The 26,484-nt window shown below is 55.7% G+C and overlaps 1 protein-coding gene across 6 annotated transcripts; it reads right to left on the reverse strand.

Moving 5' to 3' along the window:
- Positions 1-2,889: 2,889 nt before the first annotated feature.
- Positions 2,890-25,998, reverse strand: RUNDC3A (RUN domain containing 3A). 6 transcript variants are annotated; one of them, XM_074940748.1, is made up of 12 exons: positions 25,823-25,998; positions 24,043-24,300; positions 16,643-16,758; positions 16,075-16,208; positions 15,580-15,665; positions 14,813-14,899; positions 9,901-9,981; positions 7,743-7,908; positions 7,053-7,210; positions 6,581-6,709; positions 4,971-5,077; positions 2,890-4,148 (listed from the first exon to the last, which is right to left on the reverse strand). In XM_074940748.1, exons 1-12 carry the CDS (start codon positions 25,927-25,929, stop codon positions 4,006-4,008), a joined length of 1,572 nt encoding a protein of 523 aa, XP_074796849.1. In that variant the 5' UTR covers positions 25,930-25,998; the 3' UTR covers positions 2,890-4,005. The 6 variants fall into 6 exon arrangements, with proteins under 6 accessions (XP_074796849.1, XP_074796848.1, XP_074796850.1 ...); XM_074940747.1 differs by having other exon boundaries at positions 14,813-14,902; positions 25,823-25,995; XM_074940749.1 differs by lacking the exon at positions 6,581-6,709 and having other exon boundaries at positions 14,813-14,902; positions 25,823-25,994.
- Positions 25,999-26,484: the final 486 nt, after the last annotated feature.

Below are 26,484 nucleotides of genomic sequence, written 5' to 3' on the forward strand. Positions count from 1 at the left end.
GGGGGGCTAAGTGCTACTCTGGCAGCTGCTGGCAAGGGGCTAGGATTTGGCCTCCTGCAATGAGCAGCCATGGATCTCTGCTGGGGAGGGCTTGTGTGCATCACGGTGTGAGGGTGGGGGCGGGTGGTACTTCCTGTCACGGTGTCTGTGCAGGGTGGGAATTGATTGGTTAATCTCTTGGCCCTTCATTAGCCAAGGGGATCCCTGCTGGGTTCTCCATGCCCTGCCTGTGCCCTATGCCCCAAAGAGGGGAACTCCAAAGCCCCCCTGCCCCTCTCTCTTCCCCCCCCTCATCTGGACTTGGGGCCCAGAACACCCTTCTGCAAAGGCTGTGCTGTGGTACTCGGGGACGATCCCATCCTGGTGGGGGCTGAGAAAGCATTTTTGTAAGAAACCCCAAAGGTGGGGGAGAGACATGAGGCGTGTTTGTGTCTGAGCTGGTGGGGGGGAAGGGCACAACCCAGCACCACCTGCTGCCATGATGTATGAGAGGGGTGTGTGTGTCCTGCAAGATAGCCTCACTTGTGGGGGTGGCAATGCCATGCCCTTCCCTGCCTGTTTGAGGGTGGGGGTGGCTGTTGCCCACCTGGCTTGCTGCATCTCTCCACCTGTGGGTTCTCAAGGTATTAGAGCTATGGGGAAATCCGGGAGGGCTGAATAAACCAACACCCCACCCCTTGGTTCTCCATGGGGCAGGGCTTTCTACCTTCAGCAGATCAAGCCCCTCCCCTTTTCCAGGGCCTGCTTCCCCCAGCCTTGCCCTAGCCTGGCTCCAGCCAAATGAGGTTCAGCGGCAAAGCTGTGATACTGTCACACCCCCCACTCCTGTGATGGTGGGGTTCAGGCCTGGAGGGGCCACAGAATCCTGCTGGTGCTGAGGGCTGGCTGCTTTCTAAGGCAAACGCACACCAGGCCCTTTACACATGGACATCCATAGGAGAAGGTGGCCCAGTTTGTGATTAAGGCACTGGGATGGGATTCAGGGGATCTTGCTTGTAATCTCCGCTCTGCCCCAGCCTCCGTGTGTGCCTCAGTTTCCCTGCTGTAGTCAGTGGGGGGGTGATACTGTCTTGTCTCACATGAGAGACTGTGCCGCTCACCGGCTTGCCGGGAAGGGCCTTGCAACCTTGGAGGGGAAGGGGCTAGGATGTGGGAGCGCTTGGCCGAAAAGCAGGATTCCCAAGCCCAGAGTTGGACTGCTCTCTGCCCATCGTGTTTTCCAGTTGTGTCCCCCCCAGTGCCTCCTGCTCAGTTGCAGCTGGCATGGGGGAACGTGGAGCCGTGAAGCCCCTACCTTGCCCATGGTTATTATCCCTGCGATGCCTGGTCATTGGCGTCCTGACCTGCAGCTCTGCTGTATCTACATGGACCCCATCTCCATTACTTCCTGCCTGAGCTTGGAGAGCAATGCGAGGGGCTCACACCCCCAGCCTGCAGGAATATGAGCACCCTGCACAAAGCACGAGGAATCCTGGCTCTCTGCAAACGTCTTCCTCTCAGCAGCTCCCTGCCGGGCCCTGGCTAATGAAGGGGGTCGAAGGCTGCTGCCCCAGGGTTGTCCCTCGCAGCTTGTTGCCCCCTTACAGGAATGCTGCTCCAGTGCTGAGCTCTCGCATCATTGGTTGCGCCTGCGGGCAGCCAGCTGGCAATGGCCACGGCTAACGGTCCCGGAGCCTCCGGGGGTCATTCCCGCACCCTGTCTGACTCCCAGAAGCATCCTCCACTGCAGAGCCTCCATTAGTGCCCCCAGCCGCTCAGCTCCTTCATTTCCTTCCACCTGCACTAGGAGGCAGATGAGCCAAAACACCCCTTACCTGTATGCCACAGGCACCAGAGGGGAGCAGGCAGGAGCGTCCCCCCCCGTAAGGCTGGATCAGAGAAAAACCCCAGAGAGGGAGGTTGGTGAAGCCCTGCACCTCACGCAGGGAGAGCGCCTCAGCTCCTTGCCTTCACACACTAATGGGGACAGCGCCCGGGCCCGCCCGACTTCCCCTTTGCTCCAAGGGCACCAAGCTTGGACATGCCCATAGCTGGCACGTCCTGCAGGTTCTCTGCGGCAGGCTGCGGTGCAGAGCCAGGCTCGCAGGGCTGGCCGCTGTCAGCTGAACCCCAGGAGGGTGGCACCCAGAGGCGTAGCTCTAGGCAGGAGGGCAGCTGCACCTGGACCTCTGCAGGCTGCGGCAACGTGGCCCCCAAATGGCTGCTGCCTGCAGGTGCCCACCGTGAGAGCTCGTTAGGAGCCCAAGTTGCGTTGGTGCTCAGCCCCGCTAGCTCCCATTGACCGTACAGGCCTTTGCGAGCAGTGGCACGGGGGCTCAGCACCCTCTGAAAATCAGGCCACAAGGCACCTTGGGGGGTGGGGGGGGCTCCCAAAATCAGGAGCTGTATCTGAATGGCCTGGCTGTGCTGGAGAGGGGCGCGGTGGCTAGGGGCTGAGGCGCTGGGCACCCTTGCGCCAGGCTCGAAGGGTGGGTGCATGCGCCTACCTCCGTGACCCCTGGAGCACCCTGCCTGAGCGGTCACGACTCAAATTCTCACTGTAACATTCCCCCTGCAACTCTCTCGTTATGGAGCCAGTTTCCAGCAGCTACAGGAGCCTCGGCGGGCCCACGGTGCCAGGGCATTGGGTGTGGGCGTCGAGCTCTATCTGTGATGACCGCCAGCTGGCCAACCGCCCAGCGATTGAACCAGCCCTGCAGCGCTCCACGCCCATGCTCTGAGCTTGAGCTAAAGAACGCGTCTCTCCGGGGCTGTAAGAGACGCCCAGGCACCGGGGGGCGCTGACCGGTGGGTCACATCGACACTAAAAACAATGGAGACTGACTGTGGAACCTGTGATCAGCCCCCCTACCCCCGTCCTAGCCCCCCTCACGCCAGATCAGACCCAGCTCATATCTGCATTTAATTGTCTGTTTGCTTCGACAGGGCCTCCCCACAGCCGGGGCTAGAAAATGTCAGGGGTGCGGTGGGGGTATTCTCCCCGGCCAAGGGTGCACAACACACCCCGGATGGGGGCGCTCAGGAGCGAGACACGCACGGCAGCAGCAGGACGTGGGTGACGGAGGAGGCAGAATCCCACCCACCGAGGCGGGGATAATAGCTGGGCATGACGGGGCCCGCAAAACTGGAGGAGGGAGCGGTTTGGGGGGGGTCTCACCTCCGCAGGGCAGACAGCCCCTCGAGCTGCAAAGCCACTTTGTCAAAGCATCCGGCCCATGGCAGAAGGGCGCTAGAGTCCAAGGCTGCGGTGCAGGGGCTGAGGAAGCAGGTGAGAGCTGACAGCCCTTCCGCTGCCCCACGGTCCCCCTCCCCAGCCCCCAAGCTACCTGCCCTGAGCTTCTCATGCGCTTAGGGGGCCATACAGTGTCCTGATGGGAGGAGGCATCTCGGTCCCAATCAGCTGGTTCCGCAGCAGCGATAAAGTCCCCAGGGTGGGATACTGTCAAGGGCGTGCCCCAAGGGGAGGCCATGGCCCTGTGACAGTGCCCCACCCTGCCTCCACTCCTCACCCTTTCCAGCCAAGCAAAAGCTCCAGATGCAGGATTTATGTCCTGGTCCCCCCTCAACTCCTCCCCCCTCTTTGCAGTTTCAGTCAGGTGCAGGATCCTTCTTCACTCCCTGTCCGTCAGCTGCTGTGCAGCACGGTGGTTAAACAGCTGCCTTGGTCCATCCCAGAGGTGGCTGCCTTTCTGCAGTCAGGTGCAGTGACCTGCTCTATGCGGCACATTTCACAAAGTGCGTTGGGATCCTTCCAGCTCCGTACGAGCTTAGGATATCATGTACTTGGTTAAGCGTCCCTCGGTAGGAATGGGGCCCACATCTGTAAGGATGCAGCGAATCAGCCAGGGGTGGGGCTGGCTGCCCCAGCCCCTCAAGAGGTTCAGTAAGGTCCATGCGTCTGTAGCATTGGTCCCGTTGGTTCGAGATGGTGGCAGCTCCTTGGTTTGCCTCTTGGCTCCCCGGTGGGACACGCTGATCCCAGGACGAGCGGCGCCCCACCAGGTCTCAACTGGGGCTGTGGGCGGGGCTGGCTTCGTTGCTGTCACTCACCAGGCACTCGTTAGATTTCAGGCTGGCCAGGGACCTGCAGCTTGGGAGGGAGGCCAGGGAGCCACAGAGCCCCAGCATGGATGGGGTGGGGTCCTTCCCTGCAGGGTGGAGGGGAATGGAAAGAGGGCAGGTCAGAGCAGGGGCCCTGCCCAACCCAGGCCATTCAAAAATCCCTGTGCACTTTTCTTGGGGGAGATTGGACAAGGTGCTAAGTGACTTGTCCAAAATCCTACTGGAAGTCAGTAGCAGAGCCAGGACTAGAACCCAGGAGCCCTGATTCCCAGTCTCCTGCTCTCACCACTAGACTCCACTCCCTCTGAAAGCCAGGGAGTGCTCCCCCAAGGCCTGACTCCTAGTTCCCCTGGCTCTAACTTCTACATCCTACAGGAACTGCCCCAAGCCAGCCTCCTACAGTAACACAGATTCATAGAGTCCAAGGCCAGAAGGGACCATCGTGATCACCTTTTCTGAGCTGCGTGATGCAGGCCAGAGAACTCCTCCCAAGGAATTCCAAGAGCAGATGGTTTAGAACCACATCCAGTCTGGATTTAAATATCGCCAGGGATGGAGAATCCGCCACCACCCTCGGTAAGTTGTTCCAATGGATAATTACCCTAAATGTACACCTTGTTTCCCATCTAAATTTGTCTAGCTCCATGGTGGCTGATCACCGCAGAATGCAGCCTGGGGGTTAGATCAAGGAGCTGGGAATCAGGATGCCTGGGTTCCATTTCCAGGTTCACCTCTAAATTCCCAGGCCTCTCTTACTTGCCCCTCCCCAGCTGTACACTCTTGCACAGGTGCTAGGGTCTTCCTCCTACCCCAGGCATCTATTAATAGATAACTTCTGCCTCCCAGCCCTCCCAAAGGTGGCTGGCCTTTCCAACCACCCAACCCGCTCCCCGGGCCCGTGGGCTTACCCAATGGCCCCCAGGGCTCTCCTTCTTGCTTGCCCTCCCCCAGCTTCTGGGAATCTGAGCTCAGGCTGATCTCCGCCGACAGCTGATCCGTGCTCATGAAGCTGTGCCTGTGAGAAGACAGCGCCCTGTTACTCCCAGCCCGGCGGAGCCCGAGCAGCATTCAAAACCCCGCCACCGGCACATCCCCCCGCAGGAGTTCTTGCTGCTGCTGGTGACCGCGTCAGAGCCTTTCGGTTCCCACCCTGCACTGCAAATTCTCCCCGAGCCCTGTGCGCTGGGAGCCGTGTGGGCTAGGTGCCTCTGGAGTCCCTCCGGCCACTGGCTGGTGGGGCCCCACTGCGCCTGGCGGGGTTGCATTGGTCTGGGACCCTGATCCAGACAAGCACACGCTCTAACTTTACGCATGGCTGTAATCCCATAGGCTGCAGTGGGGCGGCTCTCAGGCAGTAAGTCACCGTAGCGCAGCTGGGCCCTGTTGCCCAATCCCTGTTAACTAGCAGAAGCGGAAGCAATTACGTCCAGAGGGTGAGATTATCAATCTCCCAACCCCACCGCCCCCAGCAAACAGTCACAGCCTCCCAGAGAGGCAAGGGCCATGTGCAACACACAGCTGGTGTGGGGAGGGTGGCCCCAGTTCTGGAAGAGAGACATCCCGAGCTGAGTATCTTATCCTATTCACTCCACATCTGTCCATCCAACCACACCTCTGTTTAGGCTCCTCTCCCCCTCCCTATCTGACCATCCATCCTTCCATCCATCTAGGCTCCTCCCTCCCGCCGTCTGACCATCCATCCTTCCATCCGTCTAGGCTTCTCATTGTCTAACCATCTAGATCCTCTCTCTCTCTTTCTTGCACACACATTTTTAACGGGTTAATTAACCACTGGAACAACTTATCAGGGGACATGGTGGATTCTCCATTGCTTGAAGTCATTCAATCAAACCTGGAAATCTTTTTAAGAGCTCGGCTCCAGCTCAGCCACCAGATATGGGCTTGAAGACCACTCACAGGGCGAGGGTCTCATGTCCTGCAGGAGGTCAGGCTAAATGGTCATAATGGTTCCATCTGGCCTAACAGTCTTGGAGGTTCTCTCTGGTGTTTGTCAGGCCCCAAGCCCCTCGGCCTCCATCCGTGGATGACTAGACCAGCCCCTGAGTTACCCCCAGGCTAGGAAGGATTTTGGAACAAACCAGCCAGGCCTCTGGTTTGGGATGCCACTTTTCCCCTCTGCTGGCAGGAGATGGGGTTGCTGGCTCTGGGCCCCACTCCCCACCCAACTCCCCTATTCCTCCCTGGGGGAGCAGGGTTTTACACAAGCTTCAGGGCCATGGAGTCGGATCTTACACACACACACACACACACACACACACACACACACACACACAGCATGCACTTGGGCCCCACAGGGCTGGAAAGAGAAGCCCCAACCGCCCCATCTCCTCGGGAACCCTGCACACCCATGCAGCCTTGGCAGAAGGCTCAGAGCAGCAGCTGAAGGTGGGAGGTTCGTACAGACCAGCCCCTGCCTCCTCGAGCTTCTCCTCTAGCTGCACTGCCCGCTGCCCCCACCCAGACCCGGCTCCGCTGTGTCTCCTCCCTGGGGATTCACCTCCTGAACAGCTTGGCGTCCGACCCGCTCTTGTTCCCATTGAGGGTCCCCAGCGACGGCCACTGGTTCACCAGCGGCGTGGCCATCTCCTTGGAGAGCTGGGTGTTCTCACAGGGGATCAGGCCCGTCCTGGAGGCAGAGTAGGAGGAGGGGAGGCTGTGATGCGCAGCGGGCCAGGGCCTGCCCCGAGAGACGGCACCAGGAACACAACAGAGCCCTACATGCCTCCCAGCAGGGCTAGTAGCCACATACAACGTGGCATGCAGGGCGTGGCGGGAACTCTGGGGCAGAGGGAACTGATGCAGGGGGAGAGGAGGAGAGAGCCCCTCCCGGTGTGGGGCAGAGGGAGCTGATTGGGGGGGAGAAGGGGAGGAGAGAGCCCTTCCCAGTGTGGGGTAGAGGGAGCTTGGGGGGAGAAAGGGGAGGAGAGAGCTCCTCCCTGCATGGGGCAGGGTTTTTTTGATGGACTCACAGCTGCTCTTGCAGTTCCAGAATGACGCCCTCCAGCTCCCTCTTCTCCAGCTGGTTCTGCACCTTCACCTCCTCCAGCCTCATCTGTAGACGCTTGTTCTCTGCCTCCAGGTCCTTCAGCTGGGATTCCCGGAGCCGCACCAGCTCCTCCAGGTACCCCTGGGGCACAGGCAGGGATCAGGCCCGGCGGGGCAGGAGTGAGCTCGCAGGTGGGGGCGGGGCCTGGGGATGCACACCTAGGGGTGTGGCACACTGTGCCCAGCCCAGCTCTGCCAGGGGAGGGATCTGGCAGTAGGGACAGAGAGAGGATGCATGCCAGGACCACCCCAGTGGAGGCTGCAGCATTCCTGGGGCAGCAGCCCCCGCCCCAGGCAGCAGGGCTGGAGCCTTACCCCCCAGCACCATGCATGGAAGGGAAGGGTGAGCACCATTTGGACTGGGAGGGAGCAGGTGGGCGCGGGGGGAGGTCAAGGTCACCGGTGCTGCTGGGCCTAGGATCTGCCATGCAGGAAGCACCAGGGCTCCCCCGGGGTTACTTGGCCCTGCCTCAGCGCAGGGGGCTGGACAAGACAACCTCTCGAGGTCCCTTCCAGCCCCACATATCTAGGACGGAGGCTCAAAACCAACCCCCCCCCCAATCGTCACCGCCAGGGAGCAGCGGGGGCCCCGCCCCAGCCTGATGCCCGGGTACCTTCTGCGCATACACGATGCGGAACTTCTGCTCCATCTTCCGCCACCTATTGTACCAGCTGTCCTCGTCAGTGACCAGCAGCTGGTAGGGGTGCTCGGGGGAGCTCTCCTCGCTTGTGCTGCTCTCCACGCTCCTCCGGTCCTCCTCGTCGCTCAGGTAATCATAGCTGCCCAGAGAACCAGGGGCTCAGAGGGAGAAGGCAGCTCCCTGCCTGCCCCAATTTGGGGTGGGAGGGTCAGGGGTGTCTTGGGAGCAGGAGCGAGGCTCAGCGAGTGGAGGGGGCACGAAACCCAGAGAACAGCATGGCTCCGACTCATTGTTGTCTGGCCTGATTTCCTCCCCTGGGCAGCAGGAGAATTGCCTGAATGGACAGCTTGGCAAGGACTGGAGAGGGAGGGAGAGTGTTGAGGGGCCCAAAGAGACGCTAAAGAACATAGCACTGTTGCCAGCTAATAAGAGCTCTCCTCTGTGGCAAGCAGATCAGAGCTGGGTTTTGGAGCCAAACCTCCGGACCCCTGGGTTCTAGCCCCAATGTGCCTCTTCTGGGCAGGTTGGCGCAGTAAATGGAATCACGGCAACAGGGTCAGAGCCTGGCACTTTGCCATCCTGCAGGGGCTGGACTGAGCTCCCTTCAGCGTGCCGCGCGGGGAGCTGTCCAGCGCATCCATATGGCTCGGCACGCATGGGAAAGATCTCGTGGCACTTTTTCCGAATGGTTTGCCCCATTGTCCCTGGTGGCATTTTTGCTTCCTTCCTCCCCCTGGCCTGTGCTGAGTGGTGGGCAGGTTCCCTCACCCCAGAGGTGCTGCTCTGGGAGCTCTCGAGAGATGGAAATGTAAATCCTGTAGGTCAACCTTGCCCCTAAGTCACTCCCTCTGGCCCGTCTAATCCGTGCCGTGGCTCTAATTTATGGAGTGCTCAGAGCTATGTGCCCAGCGACATCACCCCAACACCCTCCAGCAAGGGACTATCACCTTCCTGCCTCCAGACACCCCAAAATAGCATTGGCCTGATTATTAATCCCATTGTGCCTAAGGACCAGCTGTGACGAGGCCCCTTGTGTTAGGTGCTGTACAAACACAGTGTAAGCCCCTGTCCCAAAGAGAGTATTCAGGGTGACCAGATGTCCCGATTTTATAGGGACAGTACCGACATTTGGGGTTTTTTCTTATATAGGCTCCTATTACCCCTCTTCCCGTCCCGTTTTTTTCACACTTGCTGTCTGGTCACCCTAAGCATATTGGCTGTCACAGTGCTTTGAATTGCCTAATTTGACCTTTGCTCTCTGTCGCCCCCTAGTGCTCTCTCTGCATCACTCTTTCCCATGGTTCTCCTGGCCGCTGAATGTCAGTCTCGGATCATTTCCCCCTGGAACGTGCCGGCTCTCATTTTTCCAAGCTGAAATCCAACTGTTCTCTCTCGACCCCTTGGGACTATTTCTCTGCACCCTCTCTCAGTTTGCAAGTCTCACCGACCTGCTCTTCAGCGCCTCTCCCAGGTGCTGGGTAGATGTATGTGACAGCACTGTAGCAACGGGCACCGTGTCTTCTCACGGCCCCCTAGCGAGAGCGCTTGTGGTGCTTGGTACAGGAAACTGGACTACATTACCCAGAATCCTTAGTGACAGGGTAGGTCTCGGGTTGTAAATACAAGTCTGGGGGTTCTTAGTTGCATGATGCAGTTACGCAATTGCAGACCCCCCCGAGGGGGGTTTTCGGCTTTGATAACTACAGGCGTCAGGATGCAGCATCCCCTCCGTGTGCAATGATGCACAGTGGGAGGGCAAAGGGCTGTACAGATCCATCTACATAACAACAAAGCCCCCTGGAGTCAATAGGAGAGGGAGGCTGGTCTTAGCATGGTCCAGTGCCTACCACCATCGTCCGGGACTCGGGAGACCTGGGTTCCGTTACCAGCTCTGCTGTGGGCAAGTCAATTCCACTCACTGGGCCTCCACTTTCCTCTCCCACCACTTGTCTGTTTGATTGTAAGCTCCTTGGGGCAGGGACTGTCTCTTACCAGGCGTCTGTGCAGCACCCAGCATCATGGGGCCCTGACCCCGGTTGGGGTCTGTCGGTGCCACTAATGGGAGCTGAGTGCTGTGCCCCCCACACTGACAGTGGGTGGCTCATTGGGTGGATGATACAGTAGCTGTTACCTCTGTGTAAACTTCAGGTACGGGGTGTAGTCAATGACCACAGGGGTTTTCCCATCCATCACTTCCCCTTTCAAACAGAAACTGAAAGACACAATGAGAAAGAGGAGTTCAGGCAAAACCAATTGATCAACACTGCCCCACAGCTCCTGGGGTCAGAGCTGGAAACATTTTCCTGTGGCTCTAACTCTATCCTGACATGGTTCTTGGGGTACCCAGGAGTGAGAGTCACCCTCTTTTTCTCTGACGCCTGGACATCAGCTGCCTAATATCACCAGCCAGTCAGCCACTCAAGCCCTCTCCTCTGGTGTATCCCAACCCTGTCACAAGAAGTGCACCCCAGTCTCTGAGCCCTCTTGACGTGTTCCTGGGACACCCAGCCCCTGGTTACTCACAGAAATCCCAGTTCTGCCCCCAAGGGAACAGTGTACCCCAGTTTAACCTTAGATCACTGCTCCTGAGCGTCATGGAGCACTTATAATAAAACAAAAGAAAGAAAGAATAGAGGTTCCACCAGGGAACGAGAGAGAGAGAGAGAGAAACAAATGGTTACAATACATAAAACAAAATACCACAGAACACGCACTAGGGCCTACACTTACGAATAGCTCCCTTTCCTAGTTAATACAGTAGGTTCCTCCCCCTTGTCCCGCAGAGCTGACTGGCTTCCCAGGGCCCACGATCCAATCTTCTGTGAAACACTCCACTCAAGAAGAGGTCTCCTCAGTGAATGGATGCAGAGGGTGTTTGTCCACCCTGTGATCCACCAAGCCAGCCTTTTGTCTTTACTGACAAGCAGTGTGATCCCGTCTGCTCTAATATTTCTTTTTACCTCCATGGGGGGTCTGGATTGTTTGCATTTGGCTTTGGTGGTTTTCCATTGATTGCTCTAGGCAAGGGTAGACAACCGAACCTTGCATTAGGTCTCTGGCTGACCAGGGATGGGGGACAACTCCCTCCTGCTTGAATAGGCCGTCACTGGATTCCCCGCTGACTAACTTCTACTCCAAGCCCATAAGGCATAGTTTTCAGTGAAGTTACATCATTCCTGGAGGGTGGCACCCGTACACACAACTCACAAGGATTAGGAGTCTTGGCAAGTCACAGGCTTTCAGGGGAGACCTCACACACTACCCTTCGATACCATGAAAGTGGTGTATTAGGTGTAGTGAGTGTGTCAGGTCTGAGACAGGAACTGTTTGTAGAGAACAGTGGAGAGCTTTTGCTCACTGACACCAACAGGCCCCTCTGCAACACACCCAAACCTCTCCCCGTGTAGAAGACGGTGCAAGAACACTGAATGAGGGGGGAGCTCCCAGCTACTGCAGTACCAGCCTCTCCCAGCAGGGGGGTGCTGTAGGGGTGGGGCAGGAGCGCGGCAGTGGGGGGAGATCCCTGCTGCTCCATTCTCAGCCTCTCCCAGCAGGGGGCGCTATGGGGGTGGTGGTGCAGGAGTGCCGGCTGCGGGGCAAGATTACGGCTGCTTCAGTACCAACATTCGCTAGCAAGCTATGCAATAGGAGACAGCGTAGGTCTGAGGACACGCATACTCTTTCCTCAGTCCGGAGCAGGAAGCCAGGCAGGAGTGGGGCTGGAAGGTTCTCGGCAGACCAGTTCAGCCATTTCTAAGAATGATAAGCCTTTGACAAAGTGCCATTTGCGCATGCAGCGTACAGATTGATTAGATCCGAGCAGCTAAATTCCACAGAGATTCCATCCGCGCTGGGCATGCTCCAGCCCCAGGCCAGGCTCCAGCCCCGGGCCAGGCAGGGCTGCAAGACTTTCCTCACAATTGCAGCTGTGGTTCCAGGCCATTGCTATGCTCTAGGGGTTATTTGGGGGAAGCTCCCTGGCTTGAGTTATGCAGGGGGTCAGACGAGATGGTCCCTTCTGGCCTTGTAATCTCTGAACTGAGACATGGAGCCAGGCTCTCTTGTGCTCTCAGAGACCCTCCTGCTTGGCCCGAAGCATAAAGGACCATGTTAGGGGACAAGAGCCAGACCTGCAGGGAGGGGATAGGCGGGGAGGATTGGGACGGGGGCTGGGAGGGGGAGATGAGGAACCTGGCTGGGACGGCAGTCTGGGTGGGGGCGGGGGGGAGAGGGGGAGAGAGAGAAGCCGGGAGTGGAAGTTGGAGTCAGGGACAGAGACTGGGAGCAAGAAGAAGGAGACAGGGACTGCTTGGGAAAGAGGCTAGGAACCAGTGGGGCAGTGGGAAGGAGGTGAGGTGGGGGGGGGGACAGATCCGTCAAGGCTCTGAGGTGAAGGGGGAGAACTAGGACTGGCTGGGCAAAGAGACTGGGCCAAGAAGCTGTGGGGGGAAGGGCAGGACACTGAGATTAGACAAGGAGCTCAGAGAGGAAGGTTGGGAGCCAGTGGGGACTGGGAATATGGGGGAGGGTGGCGGTGATTGGAGGCCAGGGTGGGGTGGGTGGGTGGAAAGAGAGAGGTATTATACAGGATGAGGTACTGGGAGAGAGGGAATTAAGACTGGCTAGGCAAAAACACACTGCACAGAAGGAACTGGGGGAGGAAACTGGGAATGGCTGGGCAGGGAGACAAGTACTCGGAGTTGGGGGGAGACTGGGACAAGGAACCTGGAGGGGTGAGACTAGGACGTGCTAGGCAGGAAGATTGGGACTGGGATGGAAAGCCTGAGGAGTGGAGACAGATTGGCTAGGTGAGGAGACTGGGACAGAGAGAAGGAGCCAGGGTGGGGAACAGGCAGGACAGGGACATGTTGGAGAGGATGGGGCAGATGGGGTCATGCTGGGGGGTAATCGGGGGGAGGACAGGCAGAAGAGTCTGTGCCCATTAGAGCACACTGCCCTGCAGGTCCTGGAATGGAACCCAAGATCCCGGAGTCCCACCATTCCTCCGTTGTCAGCAAATATCTGTGAACCCCACTGGGAAATTCTCCCATCTCACTATAGTGTGGATCCACAGAGACGATAACAATCTACTACTGTTGTCAGCTACTCTGTTAACTCAAGTTGCAGAGATCTGTGTGGTGCATCTAACGGTCCCCACTTGCTGATGACCCATGGGGGTGTCAGATCTGTCTCCCGCTCCATCAATTCCTTCCATCTGCACCACTGGTTCCCAATCGCTTTCCCAAGCAGTCCCCGTCTCCCTCCTTTGGCTCCCAGTCCCGGTCTCTGTCCCCCATGCCAACTTCCACTCCCGATTTCTCTCTCCCCACCCGGAGCACCATTATTAAAGTTACACAGTCAAGCACTCAAATATTAGGCAATGCCAGAATTAAGGTTGTCTGTGCAACCTCCCTTCAGCCCACTTAGGAGCACGAATGATGATACAGTCTTTAAATGACATGATCATGTTATTTTTTCCAGTACACTGGACCTGCTCTGGGGTTGAACCAGGGTTTTGCAGCTGTGGTATACAGAGGCCCGGCCTCATTGGTTGCAGAAGTCGGAAGGTGTGTAGTGAAGGAGGCAAGGGATTGCAGGAAGGGAAAAGATGGTCTGGTTAAAGGCAGTTGAATGTTGCTCTGGAGGATTAGATTCTGTCCCTCCCTCTGCCCTGTTCCTGGTGTGATGCTGAGCGAGTTACTTAAGCCCAGCTTTTCACTAATTATGAGATCGTGTTTTTGCAGGGGCCTGACTTGGAACTCTGGGGCTCGATTTGCAGAAGTGCTGAACGTTATCAGCTGCGATGGAAGACAGTGGGAGCTGCGTTTTGAACATGTAACGTGCTATCTAATGCCAAATACTCCAAAAAGAATCACATCGTGGGCGTCTCAAAGTAGGCACCCAAAACGACTGGAAGACGTGCGAGACTCAGTTCCACATCTGTAAAACGGGGATAACAACACCCTTCATCCCACCTGGGTGTTGGGAGCATAACACTAGTGAGGCACTCGGATGCGTTAGTGGCAAAACGCCCAGGAGGAAATGAATAATGCGGTCTTCAGAGCGGGGTTTGAATAGGATGCAGTACATGGATGTCACCCACTGAGTGAGCCTGTGCACTGAATGAGCCAGGGGTCCTGTGGGAAAAATAGCTTGAAATCACATCATTAAAGACTATCCTAATACGTACACACAAAGGGGTTGAATTAAGGTTAAACTGGCAATCTTAATTCTGGCATTTCCTAACTTTTTTGCCACCTTAATAGTGTTCTTTTAATGTAGGTTTTGGGCTGAGTGGTTTTTGTAATTCTAATGAAGTCCCTTGTTCGGTGTTTGTAGAAAGTGGGTCTGTGTGTGATTCTTTAGCCCTGACAGAGGAGCCCCGGTTGGCTCTGAGTACAGAGTACTTGGATCTCAATATGAGAAATGTGCATTGTCCCTGTGGGTCGGTCTGTCTCCCTCTAGGTTTTCTAAGGTGGTCATTCAGCACTGCTCTAGGTATTGCGCAATGGGTGCTTTAAAAATACCTCTGAGATTTTGAGTCAATGTGAGAATGGCTATGCTGAGTCAGATCAATGGTCCATCTAGCCCAGTATCTTGTCTTCTGACAGTGGCCGGTGCCAGATGCTTTAGAGGGAATGAACAGAGCAGCCAATTGAGTGATCCATCCCCTGTTGTCCAATCCCAGCTTCCAACAGTCAGAGGTTAAGGGACACCCAGAGCATGGGGTTGTGTCCCTGACCATCTTGGCTAATAAGCTCATGGAGGATAGGTCCTTTGATGGCAAATTCTTTTTTGAACCCAGTTATACTTTTGGCCTTCACAACATCCCCTGGCGAGGAGTTCCATAGGTTGGCTGTGCGTTGTGTGAAGAAGTACTTCCCTATGTTTGTTTTAAACCTGCTGCCCATTCATTTCACTGGGTGACCCCTTGTTCTTGTGTTGCATGGCACTTCCTTATTCACTGTCTCCACACTAGTCATGATTTTAGGGCCTGCCATCATACCCCCCTTCAAGAGGAACTGTTCTCAGGCAACTCCTACCTGAAGTCAATGGCGCTGAGGCCGATCAGCATCCCGGTGAGCACGGTGGACTCCTCTCGCAGCATGATAGCCCCGTCATCGTAAAACCTTCTGCGGAGAAGGACAGACACCTTTACCCCTGGGGAGGGGGCCGCAGCACACCCAGCAACACCGCGCATGCCCCCACACAGCCTTACCACACAGACGGGCCTGCCCACTGCTATGAGCTCCACAGGGTCTCGCTGGCATTGGTCCACTCACACGCGGCCTTGCCCTGGAGACCCAGCCAAGCGCTGCGACACGACCCCCAGAGATCTCACTCATGCCCGTGCCCTTGCGCCGGCCCGTGAAATCCATCGTAAATGCAAAAGGTGCTGTTCTCACTACGCCGTGCCCCCAGGCAGCCCTGTGCTGCATGCCACAGGGCGAGGTGCCTGCCTCTCACCTGAGCATTTTCATGAGCTCCCATGCTCCCATTCAGGAAGCGAGTGGACTGAGCCAGTGAGGGGCAAGGAGGAGCGGGGATGGGGTCCTCCTTTACCCCAAGGCTGGGAAACGTGAGTCACACAGCAACCCTACTGCTCAGACCAAGGGCCAGCAACATGTGATGGGGATTTGTAGCCTCCACAGGAAGCCCATCCTGCTACAGTCTTCTGTGGATGGGGCCCGTAGGCTCTTCCTACCAATGCAGCCCCAAGACGGGCAAACACTGGGCTCCCTCGGGCTCGCCCTGGCTGTGGGAGAAACGGCTTCTCTGCACCCCGCCAGCGGGGCATCGCGCTGCTCACCTGGTGGTTCTGGTGTCCCTCAGGGCAGTGGTGATGTATTCCGACATGCGTTTCTCCATCAGCGCCACGCGGATCCAGGCCCGGCCCTGTGACAGATGAGCCCAAGGCACTGGGTGGTTAGGAGGATCTGCCTCTAGTGTCAACATCCACCCACCCACTCAATCTATCTATTCCCACTGACACCCAGCCAGCACAGGGTGCCCATCACTGTAGCCTCTGGGCACAAGCTAGTGTCTTGCGACCATCCCCTTCAAATGCAGCAGACAGAGACCCTTCTGGGAAGGATGGACACAGGGGTTGCCCCATTAGCTGGTGTCTGTTTCCAGGTTGCCTAGGAGTGGCAGGGGCCCATTGGCCCAGCGACTCTGCTAGACCCACTGAGATGGGCTCTCTGCCCTTCCCAGGTGTCTACTGCTTTCCCCACTCCCCTGATGGGACCCGCCCAGCTTGTTGGCTTAGACAGCGGGGGAGCAGCCGCCCGGGGCCCTGCCTGACCTTCGCCCTAGAGGTGCTGATGTTCTCCATGTTCTCAATGCTGCTGACGCAGTTGTTGGGGACCTTGTTGCAGGCCAGGCGGATGTAATCCCAGAAGCCGCGCTGCCCATCGGAGCTGAACCAACTGACGGGACCTGGGGCAGAGAGGAGGAGAAAGCTGGGCTGTGACCAGGAGAGGTCCCTGCAGTCCAGGGGGCCAGCCGGCCTCAAACGGTGGCCAATGCTGGAGGCCCCAGACGTCCTCGGTAGCAGATGCATGCATACAACAGTTGCACGCGCGCACACACACACACACACACACACACACAGTCAATAGGAGTAAACTTCTGCACACCTGGATGCAGACAATTGCACACAAATATGCATCCAACAGTTACACACGTGCATGCAACCTATGTGCACAAACGCTCACGGAAGCGGACATGTACAAACTTGTGCTTACGGTAGGTGCGTCCATAGGCAGGTCTCCTATTGCAGAAGTGCGTTAACATGTATGCATGCACAGACACACACATCCAAACGCGCTGCAGGGAGCCCAGCCAGGCCACACGAGCACACGCACCCTTACCTTTGAAGCGGTGACTCAGGATCTGCTCTAGAATGGCAGCAAAGTTGATGAACTCCTCTGACGAATCGTCAATGGGCTCCGTGGTGTATTTCTCCAGCAGGGTCTTCACGGAAAATCTACCGGAGAGAAAAAAATCAGACAGGTATGCAGGGGAGGCAGACACGAGTTTCCTGTTGAGGACCCTCAGGGAGAATCTCTGAAAGGTAGTAAGGAGAAGCAGCTCTGTAGCATGATCTGGTGGCTCCAGCGCTGCACCGGGACTCAGGAGAGCTGGGTGCTATTCCTAGTTTTCAGAGTAACAGCCGTGTTAGTCTGTATTCGCAAAAAGAAAAGGAGTACTTGTGGCACCTTAGAGACTAACCAATTTATCTGAGCATGAGCTTTCGTGAGCTACAGCTCACTTCATCGGATGCATACTGTGGAAATTGCAGAAGACATTATTATATACACAGACACCATGAACCAATACCTCCTCCCACCCCACTCTCCTGCTGGTAATAGCTTATCTAAAGTGATCATCAAGATGGGCCATTTCCAGCACAAATCCAGGTTTTCTCACCCTCTGCCCCCCCACAGGCAAACTCACTCTCTTGCTGGTAATAGCCCATCCAAAGTGACCACTCTCTTCACAATGTGTATGATAATCAAGGTGGGCCATTTCCTGCAGAAATCCAGGTTCTCTCACCCCCTCACCCCCCTCCAAAAACCCCACACACAAACTCACTCTCCTGCTGGTAATAGCCTATCCAAAGTGACCACTCTCCTTACAACGTGCATGAAAATCAAGGTGGGCCATTTCCAGCACAAATACAGGTTTTCTCCCCCCCAACCCCACACAAACTCACTCTTCTGCTGGCAATAGCTCATCCAAACTGACCACTCTTCCCACAATGTGCATGACAATCAAGGTGGGCCACTTCCAGCATAAATCCAAGTTTAACCAGAAGGCCGGGGGGGGGGGTAGGAAAAAACAAGGGGAAATAGGCTACCTTGCATAATGACTTAGCCACTCCCAGTCTCTATTTAAGCCTAAATTAATAGTATCCAATTTGCAAATGAATTCCAATTCAGCAGTTTCTCGCTGGACTCTGGATTTGAAGTTTTTTTGTTGTAAGATAGCGACCTTCATGTCTCTGATTGCGTGACCAGAGAGATTGAAGTGTTCTCCGACTGGCTTATGAATGTTATAATTCTTGACATCTGATTTGTGTCCATTTATTCTTTTACGTAGAGGCTGGAAATGGCCCACCTTGATTTTCATGCACGTTGTAAGGAGAGTGGTCACTTTGGATAGGCTATTACCAGCAGGAGAGTGAGTTTGTGTGTGTATGGGGGTGGGGGGGTGAGAAAACCTGTATGGGGGTGGGGGGGGTGAGAAAACCTTTTCTATTCCTAGTTTTGCCACTGAGCTGGTTGTATGACCTTGGGTGAGGCAGTGTGGCCTAGTGGATAAAACACCCCACTGGGGGTCGTGGGAGCTGGGTTCAATCCCAGGGCTGTTGGGTGAGCTTGGGCAAGTTGCTCCCTGTGCCTCAGTGTTCCCATCTGTGAAATGGGGGTAATGATACTGACCTCCTCTGTAAAGCACTTGGAGCTTATATCACACTTTTCATCAATAGAGAACTAGGGACTACTATTGCTTCCCTCTAGAATATCATAGAAGATCAGGGTTGGAAGGGACCTCAGGAGGTCATCTAGTCCAACCCCCTGCTCCAAGCAGGACCAATCCCCAACTGAATCATCCCAGCCAGGGCTTTGTCAAGGCTGACCTTAAAAACGTCTAAGGATGGAGACTCCACCACGTTCCCTAGGTAACCCATTCCAGTGCTTCACTACCCTCCTAGTGAAAAAGTTTTTCCTAATATCCAGCCTAAACCTCCCCCACTGCCACTTCAGACCATTACTCCTTGTTCTGTTATCTGGTACCACTGAGAACAGTCTAGATCCATCTTCTTTGGAACCCCCTTTCAGGTAGGGGAAAGCAGCTATCAAATCCCCCCTCATTCTTCTCTTCCGCAGACTAAACAATCCCAGTTCCCTCAGCCTCTCCTCATAAATCAGGTGCTCCAGCCCCCAGATAATTTTTCTTGCCCTTTACTGGATTCTTTCCAGTTTTTCCACATCCTTCTTGTAGTGTGGGGCCCAAAACTGGACACAGTACTCCAGATGAGGAGGTGGAACTCCTCCTCTTTACCTTGTCTATTTAGCCTGAAAGCCCTTTGAGGGTGGGTCTCTCTCACTATGTGCACGTACAGCTCCTGGTACAATGGAGCCCTGCAGAACACTGATTCACCGTCTCCATCGGGGAGCATGCACCCTGGGACACCAACCCCACACACCCTCCTCCTTGCGTATCCATTGTTGCCATGATGCGATTTCATGATCTGTGGTGCGATTCCCTGGTGAGGAAGCCGTTAAAGAGCATCTGCACGTGGACAGAGGCAGCATGCTCTCCTGTGGACAGATACGATAAGCCCATGCCTGTCTCCAGCTCAGGATCACGCAGGAAAGTGCTTTACAGTCACTAATGAATTAGGCCTCCGATTAAAGAGGCCTATTTAACAGATAGGGAAACTGAGGCACAGAAAGGGGGGGGAGAATCAGTGAGGGTGAAGAAGGGAACTCAGGAATGCTGCACCCCTCTCTCCCCCATCACTATGTCATGCTCCCCTTCAGGGCCCAGACTAGAACCCAGGAGTCCTGCATCCAAGATGTTTGCTTTCGAAGTGCGCTTTAGCCCATGAAAGCTTATGCCCAAATACACGTGTTAGTCTCTAAGGTGCCACAAGGACTCCTCGTTGTTTTCACTCACATCTATGATTATTATGAGTCACACTATTAGCCCACTCTTGATGGGCACCTGCAAATGGAGCCAGTGGCTGCAAACGCAGCTCTGCCAGCAGAAGCGCTCTCTCCTTCCCCACCACGCTGTTTGCCTCTTCTCGCCGCACTGAGACATCTGCCAGGTGCAAGGGGCTCTTCAGACATCTATGCACCCAGCGGACCTCAGGCCTTCTCAGGGCCTTGTTTTTCAGCACAGAGCAAATGGAATCAGGCCTGAGGCCCCTGGCAGGAGTGGAGGAGCAGGGCTAGGAGGAGTTGTTCTTGGTTTCAGATGGCATCATTGACATTTCAAACCCCGCAAAGGGCTTTTGCTAGACAGGTGTCAATTAGGCACTGAATCAAAGGGATATTGTAAGGGGGAGACTGACTGGTTTGGGGGCACAGACAGTGTGTGTGTGGGAGGTGGAAATAGAGCAGGGGACTGGAACTTGGGGCTCCGAGGGTCTAGTCCTAGCTTTGGAAGGGAGCACGGTCTAGTGATCAGAGACAGACTGAAAGTCAAGCGATTTAGGTTTGGTTTCCAGCTCTGGGAAAAATATGCTTTGGTGGGGAGAATAGGGGACTGGGATCAGGACTCCTGGGTTCTATTCTACGTTCTGCCCTTGTATGAACCTAGGCAAGTCACTTCCTCACTCTGTGCCTCAGTTTCCCCATTTGCAGATGGGGACAGTAAAAGTGACCCACCTGCTGAGGAGCTTGAGGCTTATTTCATGCTTTAGGCTCTCTCTTGTGCTGTCTAAGGGCTGTACAGGGTGCCCTTACTGCCATTTTTACATTAGCTACTCTCCTGCTGCTGCAACTCTCACACATTTAAAAGCCCATCTTACTAAGTCACTGACATCCTGTAGCAGTGAGTTCCAAAGGCTAATCATGCAACATGTTAAACTTGGCCATTTTACCTACTGGAAATCTGTAGTTTGTAAAATGCAAATAAGTAACCTACCACCCAGCCCAGCCCTTCCCCTTCAGACACAGTTTCCTATGGAAAATGATTATTTATATTATGGTAGCACCTGGCAGCTCCAGGGGAGATCAGGGCTGTGTTGTGCTAGGTGTTGCAGTGACCTAAAGTGAAAGACAGGCCCTGCCCTAATGAGCTCACAGACTAACTAGCCCGACAGAAGGCAGAAGAAGGGAGTATTTTTAATCCCCATTTTACAGATGGAGAAACTGAGGCACAGAGCTGGAGTGACTTCCCCAAGGAGGCTGTGGCAGAGTTGGGACCTGAACCCAGCTCTCTTTAGCCCAGCCCACTTGACCCACCCTTTTCTGAGTCTCATGGCCCTGTGCTTTTCCTCAGGGTGCTGCTTAGTGTCAGCCTGATCTCACATGGGGGCTGGGCTCTCTCACCCCATGAGATCCCCCTCCTGTCTCTCCCCCACCCCCACTCCAGCCTGAGGATGTCAGGCAACCTTTCACCAGAGCTAGAATACATCAGGGGGGAATAAAGACGCTAACAGGATTGGACAATGGAGCTTTTCATCTCTGTCTGCTTGGCCACGCTGCCGGAGGCAGCCGCTTGTGTTGCTGAATCAGGGCATCCTTTGTGACACTAGCCCCCCAAGGAGCCCATGCCTGAGCTGATCAAACCAATTTATCTAGTGCTCATGGTGGGGGAGGAAGGGGGGAGAAATGGTACTCAGAGAGAAACTGACATTCATAAAAGCAGCAAAATAAGATGCCACTTCTCCAAGAAGCTGGATGCAACGTTAAGTGACTGGTAGCGATATCCTGTAATTACACATCAGAGCTGTGGGAGCGCACAGCCCTGCAGAGAACAGCCTGCTATTCCCTCTCAGGGAATGGAGTAATTTAGACACCTGCACCCACATGGGCTCCGTTGGTGCCAGTGGGGTGCCACTGAGCCAGCTGCAGAGATCTAGTTGCAGGATGAGCGATTTAGGCCCTGACCCAGCAAAGTACTTAAGTAGGCACTTAATGTCTAGCATGCGAGTAGCCCCCTTGATGCCAATGGGACAGTCTGCACGAGTAGAGGGAAGTGCTTTGCCGGATCTCACCCGCTCCGTTTCTGCAAAAGAAAAGTAAGTCTGACATCTTAGAATCCTTTGACTTTGTGAATCATAGAAGATCAGGGTTGGAAGGGACCTCAGGAGGTCATCTAGTCCAACCCCCTGCTCAAAACAGGACCAATCCCCAACTAAGTCAAAAGCAGGGCCAATCCCCAACTTAATAAAAGCAGTGGAGAGAGGAGAACTGGTTGCCCCTAACTGATGTAGGCTTTCAAAAGGTCTTGGACAAGGACCGTCAATGGGGTGTCGTGGAGTGAGAGGCAAGGTATTATCATTGTTCCCACACTGTCACAGAGGCAGAAAGCAGAACAGGAATAAGGGGCCAATTTTCATCCTGGGCAAAGGTTAACAGTGGCAACCTGGAGATTCTGGCCTGGGTCCTGTGCTGTTGAACTCAAACATTCAACAGTAGTACGTATTGTGACAAAATTCCTCCTCTACCGTGGTGGGTTTTGCGCTTATTGGCAGACTTGCTCACCTCTGAGATTCATGGCAGCCCTCAGTTTGGCAGTTTTCATGAACCCACAGTCCAGGTCAACTCCTCCTATGTCTGACCAGGAGTTAGGAGGATTTGGGGGGAACCCAGGCCTGCCCTCTATTCCAGGTTCCAGCCCAGGGCCCTGTGGATGCAGCTGTCTAGAGTGCCTCCTGGAACAGCTGTGCGACAGCTACAACTCCCTGGGCTACTTCCCCATGGCCTCCTCCCAACACCTTCTTTATCCTCACCACAGGATGTTCCTCCTGGTGTCTGATAATGCTTGTACACCTCAGTCCTCCAACAGTGCGCGTTCTCACTCTCAGCTCCTAGTGCCTCTTGCTCCTAGCTCCTCACATACACACCACAAACTGAAGTGAGCTCCTTTTTAAACCAAGGTGCCCTGATTAGCCTGCCTTAATTGATTCTAGCAGCTTCTTGATTGGCTGCAGGTGTTCTCATCAGCCTGTCTTCTTGATTGGTTCCAGAACCTTCCCTGTTACCTTACCCACAGAAAAGGGACCTACTTAACCTGGGGCTAATATATCTGCCTTCTATCACTCTCCTGTATTTCTGATCCTCTGTCCGTTCACTTATCAGGGCAGAGTTCCTCTGGGCGGCATCCACTGACTCCCTTGATGCCTTTGAGGAGCAGTGGGCGCTGTCCGGGGTTCTCTGCTCAGTATCCCCATCTGGTTCCCCTTTGTTTGACCCTTTGACCACACTCCTGTCCCTGTTATTCCATTAGTTGTCCCCCATACTCATATGGTGTCCAGGTCCTGTGGATCCCCCTCTTAAGCTGGGGGGGGGGTGAGATCCTTTAGCAGTGGGCGGGCTTTGCCCACCCACTTCCTGGATCCCAATAGGATCCCTCTCCTGTAGCCATCTGGCCCGACCTTGTCACAGAATGTGTACACACACACAGCATTGGGAGACCTTAACTGGAATCCCAGTGCACGGGGTTGTTGAGAGAGTCCATTCCCTGGCCCCAGGGAGTTTACAGACACAGGGTGGGAGTGAATTGCCCAAGGTCACACAGACAGTGGAGCTGGGATTAGACGCCAGTCCTTCTGGCTCCCAGCAGGCCAGTATCCCATTCACTGGACCACACTGATGTTGCTATCATGTCCATTATAAGGGCTCCTAGTCTTCTTCAATGAGCTACACTATTTTTTACAGATCCTATCTAGGTTTGCTTGGTAGCCTCTCCACACTGTTCACCATGAGTAGCACACTCAGTACTGATCCAAGCAGATCTCAGACACAGCCTTTCTAGCATCCCAGAGCAAGAACCTACTCCTGAGCCACATGGCTTGTGGGAGCCAGATGGCTTCTCTCTCCTTTCTCATATGCCACCAGTTAATTCAGTGCCCTCCTCTATTGAGCCCAGTAGGGTACACCACAGGCCACCTGCGCATGTGACCACAAGGAACCCCAGTAAGAAAGCATGGCTCAGCCTGGTGACCAATTCAACCCATGGCCCACATGAGGATCCATTAAAAGCCAACGCAGTGGCTGTGTCTTGGCCATGGTCCCTTGCTCAGTAGGAACTAGATGGATACTCCCCTCTTCAGCAGCCATCGGATGATCATTTCAGACAAATTCTACCACCAGACATACACATTTTGCAAAGAGGGAACTACCTGGGAAATCCATCAAACTGCAAGGATCACACCCTGCTGGACTCTAACCCTGATGCCTCCTATTGCACTTGGACCCAAGCGTTGTGATCTGTAGCCCTTGGAGACAGGTTTTATTATCCCAATTTTACAGATGAGTAAACAAAGGCAAGGAAAAGTCAAGGTCCCCCAGCACAGCAGAGCCAGAATTGGAATTCAGGAGCATCCACCTCGGTGCTTCATTCATTAGTGACCACAGCATTCCCCAGGCAAGACGTTTCTCAGTCCAGCAGTTGTGCCATTCACGGTATTAACAATGAGCAACTGCCCCTGTCAAAAGCAGCTGCCAGTTAGGTGTGAGGCTCAGCTTGAAAATCTGGGGGGGTTCACCGGGAGGGAGCAAGGAAGATTGTCCTGTTTGAGGGGACTAACCTGGGACTTGGGAGAGCTGGGTTCATTTCTTGGCTCTTGCTGCAGCCTGCCTGTGCCTTGGGCATGTCACTTAACGGCTCGCTGCCCCCATCTTTACTAGGAGGAGAACAGCACTGCCCAGCCCCACAGGGACCAGTAAAGCTTGTGAGGGGCTCAGCTACCGCAGTGCTGAGCTCTGCTGAGATAGGCAGAACCGCTCCCCAGTGACAGTGAACCTGCCCACGCAGACTCCCAGAGAAGGGTTGGGTGGTTCTGCTCCTGGAAAAAAAGACAAGACCAGACACCAGCAGCACTGCTGGGGTGGGGAGAAAACCCCCCCCCTTGCTGCTCACAAAGCCATCCCTTCTTCAGGGGGCTCCCCCCACCAAATAAGTGCTTGAATCAGTGGGGCCTGGACTGCTTCAAAGCTTTTCCCGTCCCATTTACCAAGCCTGGGGGAAGGGGTCCAACCGCACCGTCTCACATCATCTTCCGGGCCCCATCTCTCCCCCAGGGACTGGTCCCCACAGCATTGAGTCAAGCCCCCCACTATGTTGGGGGAATAACTGCAGCCCCAGAGCTCCTGATGAAGACAAGGGGAGCCTGGCCTCGGGAATGGCCTCTGAGGGGCTAGCCATTTCCAGTGCAGCAGCCGGAGCAGGGCAGGGGCCTGTGGTAAGGCCAGCAGGGACCATCCTGCTCTCCAGGGCTGACCGGCTGCTGACCCGGAGCACCAGCTGTGACCTCCCGCAGCGGGGTGTGTGTGGGGGGGTACTGGCGATGGCTGCCAATGAAGGTCTTTAGGGTCACCCAGCACCATGCATAGGGCAGGAGACACTTTCAGGAGGCTCTGAGTGGAGAAAATTGAACCCCCTCCTCCTTCTGGCATAGAGGCGGGTCACTTCACCCTGAAACCCCACTGGGACCCGGTACAGGCCCGATCATAGCCCAGGGCCCAGCTGGGAGGGCCGAGGGGGGGGAGAAACAGAGGCCAGCCCAGGGTGCGGCCCATTAGCAGACCCCATCCCTCCCTCTTTCCCACGCTATTTCCTTCATGCTCAGGGAATAGCCGGCGGAGCCAGGGCTGCAGGGCAGTAACACATGGGGCGAGGGGGGCACTGCCCCACACCGGGCAGGGCTCAGCCCAGAGTCCTTGCTCCAGAAAGGGTGTTGCTATGACAACCCCCTCCCCTCCCCCACATGCTTGAGCCAGGCCTGCCATGACGTCACTTCCTGGAGCCCACACCTGGCCAACCCGGGGCCTGGCTTCATCCAACCCGGCCCTTGGGGTGTGGGGTACAAAACAGCAAGTGCCCCCCCCCCATTCCTCCTACAAGCTGCTTTTCTCCCTTGTTCATCCTGGATCATCCCCTCCCCCCATAATTAGTAATCAATCATCATCACCCCCCCCCCCCGGGCTCAAGAGTCAATAGCTTAATACACAGCACTGCACCCTATCACCTCCCCCCAGCTGCAGCCCCCCCATTGCAACAGCCCCCCCCAGTAATACTGCTCAGTAACACACCGATGCCAGCCTCACCACCCCCCTTCCAGCCAGTCGTCTGCATCCTCCTCAGACCCTCCCTTCTCTCCAGTTCTTTTCAGCCCCCCCATAGCCCCTCTTCCCCCCCCCCAAAATCAGTTATCCAGGGAGCATATTTCTGCTTCCAAGCTGCACCTAGGATGATCCCACCCACCCCCCCAGCTGCATCTCTTCCCCCATCTCATTCCCTCCTCCCCCACTCGTGAAGCTGCCCGGGGGGGTCCCACGTCCCTCCCCTCCCGCAGACCCCCCCCTCACCTGCAGACCGTGATGAGATTCTTCCTCTCCACGGCGATGTTCCTGGAAGAGGCTTTCTTGGAGGAGAGCCCGAGAGCCATGGCAGACTGGATACAGCTCGATTCCATCCAGAGCCGGGGGCGACGGGATCCGCCAGCCGAGCCCCTCCTCTGCCCCCCAGATCACAAGCTCGGTGCGCCCCCCTGACCACGGAATATTCTCCTCCCCGCCCCACCTCCTCCTCCCGAAAATCCGCTCCACCCCCAGCTCTTCCCCCTGCTGATGGCGTGGCTCAGCAAACCCACTGAAAGGGAGCTCTCCCTGGTGCTGATGCTGGAAGCAGCCCTCCCCCCTGTAGGGAGGCCAGCCCCCTTCCCATGACGCGCTTGCAGGAAGGGACAGCCCAAAGGCAGGGCTGGGGAGAGGATGGGGTGCTGGGCGAAGAGGAGAGAAGGTCTCTGGACTATAAGGTGGATAGAAAGTTGGCTAGATTGTTGGGCTCAACGGGTAGTGATCCATGGCTCCATGTCTAGTTGGCAGCCGGTATCAAGTGGAGCGCCCCAAGGGTCGGTCCTTGGGCCGGTTTTGTTCAATATCTTCATAAATGATCTGGAGGATGGTGTGGATTGCACCCTCAGCAAGTTTGCAGATGACACTAAACTGGGAGGAGAGGTAGATACGCT

Source organism: Natator depressus, chromosome 27 (assembly GCF_965152275.1).
Source record: "Natator depressus isolate rNatDep1 chromosome 27, rNatDep2.hap1, whole genome shotgun sequence".
NCBI lineage: Eukaryota > Metazoa > Chordata > Testudines > Cheloniidae > Natator > Natator depressus.

Bases quoted from the DNA above. Each gene is read 5' to 3' on its own strand.
- RUNDC3A (XM_074940747.1), bottom strand. From the start codon at position 25,929: ATGGAATCGAGCTGTATCCAGTCTGCCATGGCTCTCGGGCTCTCCTCC. The intron at 9,982-14,812 runs GTAGGAGTTGCC...TGTGTCTTTCAG, and splicing joins CTCAGCGCCATTGACTTCAG to TTTCTGTTTGAAAGGGGAAG. The intron at 4,149-4,970 runs GTAAGCCCACGG...TCCACCCTGCAG, and splicing joins AGAGCCCTGGGGGCCATTGG to GGAAGGACCCCACCCCATCC.